Source organism: Neomonachus schauinslandi, chromosome X, assembly GCF_002201575.2.
Source record: "Neomonachus schauinslandi chromosome X, ASM220157v2, whole genome shotgun sequence".
In the NCBI taxonomy this organism is placed as follows: domain Eukaryota; kingdom Metazoa; phylum Chordata; class Mammalia; order Carnivora; family Phocidae; genus Neomonachus; species Neomonachus schauinslandi.
Window position 1 is genome coordinate 30239819 of NC_058419.1, and position 11696 is coordinate 30251514.

General features: G+C 47.3%; 1 protein-coding gene across 1 annotated transcript in view; it reads right to left on the minus strand.

The window, feature by feature from the left end:
• Nucleotides 1-9235: 9235 nt before the first annotated feature.
• SLC25A5 (solute carrier family 25 member 5) overlaps nt 9236-11696 on the minus strand; it is a 2894-nt gene continuing 433 nt past the window's right edge. The window contains exons 2-4 of the mRNA XM_044911565.1: nt 10393-10879; nt 10022-10162; nt 9236-9634 (exon numbers count right to left, since the gene is read on the minus strand). Of these exons, the coding sequence (XP_044767500.1) occupies nt 9477-9634; nt 10022-10162; nt 10393-10879 (786 nt within the window). The 3' untranslated portion in view covers nt 9236-9476. The remainder of the gene's footprint in view (nt 9635-10021; nt 10163-10392; nt 10880-11696) is intronic.

An 11696-nucleotide genomic window follows, 5' to 3' on the forward strand; every position in this document is an offset into this window, starting at 1 on the left:
CCAGCCCGAATCATTCATGCTGATGGATAACCAAAGGAACAGATCCCACGTGTCATTCTTTCCTTTTTTTTTTTTTAAGATTTTATTTTATTTATTCATGAGAGACAGAGCGAGAGAGAAAGGCAGAGGGAGAAGCAGGTTCCCAAGGAGCAGGGAGCCCGATGTGGGGCTCGATCCCAGAACCCCGGGATCATGACCTGAGCCGAAGGCAGATGCTCAACCATCTGAGCCACCCAGGCGCCCCTCATTCCTTCCTTCTTTCCTTCGTTCACTCATTTCTCTCTCCAGTGGACATTCACTATGCGTTAGGGTCTGTGCTTGGGGTTAGAAACGTAAAGAGGAGCAAGACAGAGCCCCTAATGGAACAGACAAGGAAGCACGTGGCTACCATACCATGAAATAAACATTATAATGCAATCACTTGACGATGATTTCTTGAATACCTACTATGTGGCAGGCACTGCTCTAGGCACAGGGGTTACAACCATGAATAAAACAGACAAAATCACTGTGCTCCTGGAGCTGATATAAATAGACTACTTGAGCAGTTCAAAGAAGACAAGGGCAGAGAACCTGGGCGGGGAGTCTGGGCAAGGCTCGAGGAGGAGGACTTGTGATCTCAGCTGGGTCTTGAAGGACTATGTCCTGGCCAAGGGCGGGGGAGGGGGGAGTAATAATACAACACAGTCTGGAAACCTGAAAGTGGACGGGTGGTGTGACTAGGGAATGGCAAGTGGCTTGGTTTGGGACCACAGAGCATGCGCTGAAAAGAGTGGTAGAAATGTCTCTCCAGGTAAAGCACAGTCGGGTGAAATAGACCAAGGCCCAGCCGGGTCTCCGCGTTTTTCTGAGACCCAACCCTGGTGAGAGGCGAAGGGGTGCCAAACACCATCTGGCCATGTGCTTGTGGTATTCGGTTTGGGCTAAGCCTACCCCCAGGGCCCCATATTCCCAGCCTCCAGGCATGCAGCCTTACAGGGGGCTCAGCGTTCTTTGCTAAGAGGCTTCATTTAGAAGGAAGGTTAACGAAACTTGAATAAAATCAAATTTAACTCAAGAGCTTTAGGTTCCAGTGATTTTTTACAACAATAATTCTTAAATTGGCTAAAAAGAGAGAATAGGGGCGCCTGGGTGGCTCAGTCGGTTAAGCGTCTGCCTTCAGCTCAGGTCATGATCTCGGCGGGAGGGGGGGGTGTCCTGGGATGGAGCCCCGCATCAGGCTCCCTGCTCGGCGGGGAGTCTGCTTCTCCCTCTCCCTCTGCCCCTCCCCCCGCTCGTGCTCTCTCTCACTCTCACTCTCTCTCTCAAATAAATAAAATCTTTAAAAAATAATAAAAATAATAAAAAGAGAAAATAACCTATCCTCTAAAAATGGATTCTGTAAACCGTGCTTTGGTTATTACAATTTCTCTTCACTATTTGTCAAGTGGATTCTGTCTTTTGTTATTGAAACTAGCCGGCTTTCATATTTTAATATGTTTCATGACCCGCAATAAAAAGTTGGACAGGTTCACCTTGCCATGCTCGTTGGAAACTCCCGTCAAGTCAGACAGCTCAGAGTGCATGCATTATCTTGCCTCGGCAAGCCTCAGTTTTGTCAGCTGTGAAATGGAATTAATTAGAATTCCTATCTCTCAGGCCTGTTGAGAGGATCAGGAGAGTTCATCTGCATCCTGTGAAGCGCTTAGCATGACATGGGGCACAGAAGAGGTCAAAATAGCCATGATCCTACCCTGATTCTGTAGTTTTTGAGAAGTCCCTGGTATTTGGTTTTATCAATTGTTTTATCACAAGAAACAGGCTTCACTTCATCTAATCTGTCTGGCTCTAGAAATTCTGAAAAGGGCCACAGCCCCTAGTAGGAGAACTAAGAAACGGTATTGTAACTCCAACAAGAAAAAGTTGATTTCCAGTCTTCCTGATGGACAGACCAAGGCACTAACCCATGATGACCCAAGACACGCAGAGAAGCATGGGGCTGAAGTGGAATGACGATGTCGGTTGGCCAAGCTTTCAGCTTTCTATCCTAATTGGCAAGCGGCATGCTTTTGCCTAGTGGCCCACGCACCTGCCTTTACCCCTTGACCTTCCCTTCTAAGATAAATCCACCTCAAGGCTCAATTTTTATAATAAATGCACTCCTGAGCTGTGAGCTTCATTGCAAAAGTGAAAAGAGATCTCTTGCTTTCAAAGGTCTTGGTGTGTTGCCTCTTTCCAGCAGCTTCTTTCCCTGGGGCGTGAGGGCCTAGGGCTGGGGAATCAGGCTGCGACCCCGTGGATTCCCTGAAATACTCTAAGAGCAGAGGCAGCTCTGGTGATCATACAGTACCCAATGGGCCAGCAGTGAGTGGGGTCTGGGTGTGAGGCCGGAGGGATTTTTTTTTTTTTGACCTTTGCTCTGTTTCATAATCATTGTTGTAAAATGAGTGCTCTGAGTTAGAGCTCAGAATTATCACTATAAGCAACGTCCCTATTCAGTCCAGTTCAAAAGTGCCCTTTTCTTTCTTTCTTTCTTTTCTTTTTCTTTCTTTTCTTTTTCTTTCTTTTCTTTCTTTCTCTTTTCTTTCTTTCTTTCTTTCTTTCTTTCTTTCTTTCTTTCTTTCTTTCTTTCTTTCTTTCTTTCTGTCTAAGATTTTATGTATTTATTTGACAGAGAGAGACACAGTGAGAGAGGGAACACAAGCAGGGGGAGTGGGAGAGGGAGAAGCAGGCTTCCCGCTGAGCAGGGAGCCTGATGTGGGGCTCGATCCCAGGACCCTGGGATCATGACCTGAGCCGAAGGCAGACGCTTAACGACTGAGCCACCCAGGCGCCCCGTGATTCACTGTCTATAGTACCTGTGGCATTTTCTTGAGACTGCTTCAGAAAATCTGGAGGGCAGGGATAGAGCCCATGAATAAAATGAAAATAATGTAAAGCATTGTTCTAAGCACTTTACACATATTAACCCTTTTAATCTATTCCTATGAGGTAGGTGCTGGTGGTATCCACATATGCTAGATGGGGAAACTGAGGTGCAAAGCAGTTGAGTTGGATAGTTGTCCCATGAGAAAGTTTGGTGTTTGAAAACGAGACCTCTAGCTCAAGAGTCCCACGAGTGAGTCCCGAGTGGGAAAGTGGGGAACAGCGGGGAGATCGGGTGATAAGGAAGTCCCAGACTTGGGTGAGGCCTCTGCCCCGACGTACGGGGCTGGCCCCCAATTCCTTCCTCCAGCAGGAGTCAGTACAGATTTTGTGGAGGACATCAGCTTATATAATTTTGGAACCCTCTTTTAAAAAAACACAAGCATATCTTACTTTGGAACATTTTACAAGACCACATGACCAAATGGATACGCTGCTATGGTGCCTTCCAGGGCTAGGGAGGGGCCCGGGCAAGGGGTGGCTCTGAAACCAAAGCATCATTAGCTTCGCCATGCACCTGCCTCTGGCCCGGAGACGTCTCTGCTCCTGGCTGAGCAGGGCACTGGAATCTCCTTTTGACGGAAGACTTTTCCTTTTCACTCCCTGACACGAGGCCCTGGGGAATCCATCCGTCAACCGCGAAGTACAGACTTCTCTCTCTGGTTATGCCTTTCCAGCCACAACCATCTCCAATTGGGGAGTGAAAACGTTAGAGTCGGTGAAATGGGTCATGTGATCACATTTGGCACGTTCTCTTAAATCTCAAGAGTGCTACATTTCCTGCCTGCCTTGCAAAAGTTGCCCAAGGAAATGAAAACCCAGGATGAATGTTCACCATCAAAAGCAGACCTCTCTTCCCATGTCCCCTTCATTGACAGTCATGAAAAAGGCATGGATTCATAGACTCTTTTAATTTAACTCAGTTTTGTATCTGAAGAGGGTCCAGTAAAAACAACCATTCAATCTGTCACTTGAACATTGTTTATATTTGTTGCCAGGATACCAAAGGCTCTGTTAAGCCTTTGGCTAAGAAGAGCACCATGCATCTGAACTTGTTCACCTGCACATAAAGCAAATAATGGCTGAAATGATGGGAAAGCTCCTCCAAACATTTTAAGTGGAACACAAGGCATTTTTTTGTGTCCAGAAATTGCCACATCCAGTATTTGTTGTTCAAATAAATCTCCACCTGCATACCGAAGTGCACATTATACATAATAAGATCGGGCTTTGAAAAGACAGATGTTAATTATTTGGAGGTAAATCAGGTCACCTTTGACCCAAACTCCGAGCTGTAATTTTGTTGCTCAGCTTCTTGGTCCCGAAATTAATGTAAATCTTTACATTTGTAATTTCACTTGCCAACGCCAACCCACCCACACAGTCTGCAAATGACTGCTCTGAGTCAGAGACTATTCACTTACAACTGTGTTCGATATTTAAAAATGTTCTCTGGAAGGATTAAATCACCTAATCCTAGTCTTTTCACCGATTCGGCTTTATGTAAAAACGATGGAGCCTGAGGACATCTAAAACTGGAGAGGACTTTACAGGAGAAACCAAAGCTCTGATGCGAGATGTGGCTTGCCCCCCGGTCGCTCAGCAACCAAAGCTAAAACGCGAAAGGAGAGTACTGGTTTGGGCTTTTAATAAAGGGTCGCGCTTAGAAATAAATCCTTGCTCCGAGTCCAGAAGCTACCCCTTCCACAACGCCCCTGTCTCCGACAGCATCTGTGAGTCCTGGTAGACCCCACAGTCTGACACCAGTCTGAAAGAATCATTCCATTTTGAAGCCAAGCAGTCAGAATATGATTCCGATAAAAACAAATCAGCTGCTATTACCATATGCGTCAATTTTGGAGGGGAGAGATTTACCAGAAACTGTTCATAATGGTTACTTTTGAGGAGGGGCACAGGGGATGGGAGAGGGAAGACAAGAGATTTGCCTTTCGTCTTGTGTCTCTCCTTTACTATTTGATTTTGATTACCATGTACAGATATTAATGGTGTTAAAAATCAACAACAACAACAACAACAACCCCAACAAATTAGAGATACTATATTTGCAAACTTCACAGGAGAAATGAAATTCATCCCAGTAACCCTGACACTTGAAAATCTGTTACCTGGTACCGCAGTACTTTTGAAACATTTCTACCAAAGTATCCACAGTGGCAGAGGAGGCTGAATAGGTTTTCCCCAGGGGTCTGGGGACAGTGCCAGCAATCAATGGTCCTCGGTACGCAAGAACTCTCTTCGTTCGCAGCTTATGTTTTTTAAAATGCATTCAGATTGTGCAAGAGACTCTCTAACATATCTGCATCTCTTTTAATACCAAAATAATGGCTTAAATGACTTACCATCCACGAAAACTGCCCCTGTGGGGAGACCCCTGGTTTCTTTCTCCAGCGGTCCGGAGCACCCGCCGCACGCTGCCTCCAGTGACCGAGTGAAGAGGCCCCTGGAATGAGAAGCGCGGCTGTGCGCGAGCTGACCTGTATTCTGGCTCTCTCACCTGGAATCAGGCTTCACGGATTCTGTTATGCATTGAATAGTAACAAAACAACGGCATAAATTAGGGTGTTGCTAAGATTGTGTACCATCAATGTTCACATGAACATAATGGACATAATGAATTCTATAGCACTATCCCGCACAGCTTGGAGAGATTAAAACCACTTTGTCTTTAAATTAAATTTCAAAAATCATTGAACAACAAGAATAGAAAGAACAACAACAAAAACCCCTCATCCATGTCAGCCACCCAGTTGTAGGCTACACCATTTCTTGCTTTCTGATCATTAATGCCTGGTCCCAGGTTTATTTTAATAGCTACCGGATCAGTGAGTCCACATCTATCGTAATAACCATAAAGAGGGTGGGGGTTCCCTTGTATTGCGGTTTGCGGCCCTAAGCGGAGAGCCCCTTACCCTCTTCCAGGATCAAATCTATAGCTGAAAAAGACCTAAGCTGAAATTTATTTTATATAAATTCTACACAATATAATGTGTCTAATCTGTTGCAGAAAAAGAAAAGTAGGCTTGAATTCATTCTTTTTTTTTTTTTTTAATTGAAGTGTAGTCGGCATACAATGTTATATTAGTTTCAGGGGAACAACAGAGTGATTCGACAATGCTGTACATTACACGATGCTCACCACGGTAAGTGTAGTCTCCGTCTGCCGCCATACAATATTACTACAATATTATTGACGGTATTCCCTATGGATTTCATCACTGTGACTTATTTTAAAACTGGGAGTCAGTATCTCTTAATCCTTTCCGCCTAATTTTGCCCATCCCCCCGACCCTACTCCCCTCTGGCGACCACCGTTCTCTGTATTTGAGACTGTGTATGTGTGTGTGTGTGTGTTCGTTGGCCTGTTGTTTTGTTTTTTACATTCTACATATAAATGAAATCATATGGTATTTGGCTTTCTCTGACTTCTCCAATTTAGCATAGTACCCTCCGGGTCCACCCATGTTGTCACAAATAGCAAGATCTCATTCTTTTTTATGGCTGAGTAATATTCCATTGTATGTATATACTACATCTTTATCCATTCATCTATCCATTGGCACTTAAGTTACTTCCATATCTTGACCATTGTAAATAATGCTGCAATGAACAGGAGTGCATATATGTTTTTGAATCGGTGTTTTCATGTTCTTTGGGTAAATAGCCAGCAGCGGAATTACTGGATCACATGGTATTTCTATTTTTAAGTTTTTGAGAAACTTCCGTAGTGGCTGCACCGATTTACGTTCCCACCAACCTACATGAGGCTTCTCTTTTCTCCACATCCTCGCCAACACTTGTTTTCTCTTGTCTTTTTGATAATAGCCATTCTAACAGGTGTGAGGTGATACCTCATTGTGGTTTTAATTTGCATTTCCCTGATGATGAGTGATGTTGAGTAGCTTTGCATGTATCCGACAGCTGAATTCATTCTTAAGTAGTGCTCTGCTTAGGCAAATCTTCATTGAACAAAATGGAGCCTAATTATGAAAAATTCACATTGGAGTGCTTACTAGATGCCAGATGCCATGCTTGTTCTAATGCTTTATGTTACTTAATCCTCACTCACAACACCCCTAGGAAATATGGTTAGCTCTATTATATCCCCATTTTATGAATGAGGAAACTGAGACTTGGGAGATGAAGTGACTTGCCCAAGGTCATACAGCTAAGTACACAAGAGCCAGGAGCGAAATTGAAGTATTTCTCTCTCTTTTTTTAATTTAATGTATGTATGTATGTGTGTATGTAAGCTCTGCACCCAAGGTGAGGCTTGAACTCACAGCTCTGAGATCAAGAGTCCCATGCTCTATGAACTGAGCCAGGCTGGTGCCCCCCAAATCCAAGTATTTCTGATTCTGGAGCCCCGAAAACTTCACTGCCTCCTAACAATGATCATAGTTAGCACTTAGAGTGGTTATTATGTATGTTCTATGGTGGATGCTTTGCATAAATTATTTAATTCCCGCAACAACCTTCTGAGGCACTATTATCCTCATTTTACAGATGAAGAAAACCAAGGCTTAGAGAAATCGAGTAACTTGCCTAATAGCACAACTGAACAGCACAATCCAGGCTTCTCTGATACCACGAGTTTTCAGGTTTCTAAAAACTTTGAGATATCGGGGCGCCTGGGTGGCTCAGTTGGTTGGGCATCTGCCTTCAGCTCAGGTCATGATCCCGGTGTCCTGGGATCGAGCCCCACATCGGGCTCCCTGCTCAGCGGGCAGCCTGCTTCTCCCTCTCCCTCTGCCTCTCCCCCTGCTCGTGTGCTCTAATAAACTCTTTAAAAAAACAAAACAAAACAAAAAACCCAAAAGAACTTTGAGATATCTTTAACATATAAAAGTGGTATATATTTCAGGTGTACGACTTGAAGTTTCGATATATGTATACATTGGGAAGTTTTCTGAACTAAGCCATACTTCGATCTTGATGCTTGGCCAGGGGGCATGCACCAAGCGCCTCCCCTGGGCATTACTCCCCAGCCCGCAGACCCCGGCCGGGAGCCGCACTTGACCGTGCCGGGTGCGCATTCTTGCTCAGGAATGGGGTTCGCCTGTGCACATGGCTCCCCCATCACTTTCTACTTTCAATGTTGCCGTTTGACAGCCGTGGGGCTTTACTCTTCATACAAATCTTGGGTTACAGGCAAAATCCACTGATTTCCGAGGTCTAGCCAGGAGCTACAGAAACGAAACCTTTTTTTAAAAAAAAAGAGATTTGAGAGCGAGAGAGCGCGCGTGTGAGAGAGCATGAGCATGAGCAGGGGTGCAGGGCGAGGGGCAGAGGGAGAAGCAGACCTCCCCTTGAGCAGGGAGCCCGATGTGGGGCTCGATCCCCAGACTGCAGGATCATGACCCTGCCGAAAGCAGACGCTTAACGACTGAGCCACCTGGGTGCCCCTAAACCATTTCTCATGTGGATCCCAAGTAAGGGCTTATCCAAAAGAAACATACATGTCCTCCATTGACTGGGCTTATTATTAGCATGTCTGACAGAATGCAGCAGATGCCACATTTACCATTTTTGTGAAAGTTTTGAGGTGGGGGCAGTTGTCTCGTTCTCTGTAATCTTGACCGGCGCTGCGACCTCAGCCCTGTGTTAACTGAGCCAGCTTTAATCCTCCGCTTTGAATGGGATTAAAATAAAATGGCTTGGGCCAGGTCAAGGTGGATGAGGGAAGGCAACTGGATGAAAATTTGCCATTACCTTATATTTTAAGGTTTATCCTGTTTATTTTTTTTTGGAAGATTTTCTTTATTTATTCGACAGATAGAGAGAGAGCACAAGTAAGCGGAGCGGCAGACAGAGGGAGAAGCAGGCTCCCCACTGAGCAGGGAGCCGGACGTGGGGCTCGATCCCAGGACCCCGGGATCATGACCTGAGCCAAAGGCAGCCGCTTAACCGACTGAGCCACCCAACCGCCCCAAGGTTTTTCCTGTTTAGATGAAATTCACACAACGGCCATTTTAAAGTGGACAATTCAGTTTATATTTCTTGATTAATAACCACAGGATGAGGAAAGGTGGGTACGTGGTCCTTTTCTTCGGAGAAAGCTCATTCAGTTATGACCATCCACAGGCAATGGACCTGTAGTTTTGGATACACAGGGCCTGAATTCTGCTACTGTGCTGGGAATATGGATGGGTCACACAACCAAGGTATTCTTTGAGAAGTGAAGGGCTAGAGACTGGTTTGAAAAGAAAGCTTTCCATCTCAGGAAATACTGTAGCATTTACTCAACATGGAGCATCTACTCAAATGCAGCACTCACTACAGCATGCAAATTAAGTCACAGACAAAAACATATTTCAGATATTTTTTATTTCTTCAAATTTATCAGGAGTGACTGAAATAAAAAATATAATTGAGTCCCGTCATCACGGAAATGGCTTTAAGAGAAAACTGGTCAGATGAATATTATTGCTTCCCGTTTTCAACCAGTGGAATAGTTGCCGTTGATAAATAGCCAACAGTCTGTCAAGAATGCTCAAGATATGTTATATAATACGACATGCCTGTTCACAGTGGGGGAAAGCCTGGGAAATAACTTATGTGAACTTCTTGATTTCATCATACAAGACCAGCACAAAAGCACCACCCATGCCTCGGAGAACATTGGACCACGCCCCCTTGAAAAACGCCTTGCCTCCTTCATCCCGAGCGATCTTCCTCCAGCAGTCTATTGTACCCGTGTACATGATATCAGCTGCAAAGAGTAAAGACACAGAGTTGGGGACCAAAGGCTGATGAAAGCCCTCCCCAGACTTACTAGACAAAACCAGAGCCTCGCCTCTACGAGCAGATGGCAGTTCCGGGAAACCCGACATTTACACATTCACGTGGGCGGCACTGAAATATTAACGCCCCGAGCAGAGAACAGGGCTATGGAGCCTACTCATTGGTCTTAACCTCTAATACCGTTTAAGCACCCTCATTCATAGGCATCCAGAGGGCCCGCTCAAAGGCAGGCACCATCAACCCCAGCCCGCCACCAGAACAGACAGCAGTTTTAAAGCCAGGCATCGCTAGCCTGTGGCCCCAGCTTGTCCCGGGCCCGAGAGTCTTTTTATCTTTAGCTCAAGCGGAAACTTACTTCCTTTGCGCCCTGACTGCATCATCATTCGGCGGCGAACAGTGTCAAACGGGTAGGAAGTCAGCCCGGCAACCGCTGTGACGGATTGTGCGATCATCCAGCTGATGAAGATGTGAGTATTCTTGGGATCTGGAAGCATTCCTGAGAACAGCAAAGAGACACTTTTACTAGAAAGCAGAGTTTTAGCGGTCTGTTGTCTCCTACACCCCCACCCCGGCCCCCGCAACATCTCATCCGTACATGAAGTTTGCACTGGATGACAGTAGCTTCCTATAGCAATTACAGAAAATCTCTGGCTCAGTAAGATTCGGACGGCATTAATGATCTTTCAGATGAAAGGTACACAGCTTCAAAGCACAGAGCGGACTTACCCTTTGCGGTGTCATAGATACCGAAGTAGGCAGCTCGGTAGATGATAATGCCCTGCACAGACACATTAAAGCCTTGGTACAGGCCCTTAATCCCATCAGATTTGTAGATCTTAACCAGGCAGTCACCGAGGCCTCTGAATTCCCTTTCAGCTCCAGCTTTGCCCACATCCGCTGCTAGCCGGGTACGGGCAAAATCAAGAGGATACACAAAACACAAGGACGTGGCCCCAGCGGCACCACCTGACGCCAGATTCCCGGCAAAGTAGCGCCAAAACTGGGTTCTCTTGTCCACACCACCCAGGAAGATCTGCTTGTATTTATCTTTGAAGGCGAAGTTGAGAGCCTGGGTGGGGAAGTATCTGATGACATTGGCCAGGTTACCGCGCCAGAAGGACAGGACTCCCTGCTCCTTGGGGATGCGAACCACACAGTCTATAATGCCCTTGTATTGCTTATCTGCGGTGATTTGCTTGCTCGCATGCTGCACCTGACAGACAAGAAGGCGGCCAAGAGGGAGAGAGTTACAACCACGGAGAAGGGAGAAAGGAAGAGAATATGATCCTCTGAATCTCTGGCGGGGCTTTAAGGTTAGCTACTTCCCACATCTAGTCTTCTAGTTCATACAGGATGGACCCTCCCGACCCTCTGAGGCCGTCACCGTGGGAGAAGTGCTCTGCACCCTCAGAAGGCATTGAGCCTCCACCCCTTTGGGTGGGGAGGGGGCACCCTCGGTTGGACCCGTGACCTTTAGACCTGGGAGAAAGGTCATTACCTCAGACCCAGGTTCTGAGGCATCTGGGCCTGTCCCACGTAGGGCGCGGTCACCTTGGTGACCGTGGCCTACGCCTCGGGTCTCCGGAGCCGCCTCCCTCCCGCTCCGCCCCTGCTCGTCTCCTAGAGGTGACCCGCGGGGCCAGCAGCCCTCCGCCCGTCCGGGCGCGCCCCCTAGAGCCGGAGCGGGAGAGCGCGGCGGGGACGCGGCGGCGGGGACGCGCGGCGGCTGCGCGGGGGCGGACGCAGCAGGCACACGCGCTTCCCGGCGCCGGCTTCCGGCCCGGCGAGCAGAGGGAGCGTCCGCCCGCTGCGCGGCCCCTCGACCTGCCGCGTGGCCTCCGCAAGCCCGTGAGGTTATCTCCTTGCCGCGACCTTGAGGCCTTCGGCATGGCCAGGTGTCCCTCCCTCCAGCGCCGGCTTCCAGGCTTCGCCCTTGCCCTCCAGGTCCCGGGGAGACGGTCGCTGCCGGGCTGCCCCTCCGAGCTCGCTGCCTCCCCCCCCGCCCCGGGGATGCCAAGGCCCTGGCCCGC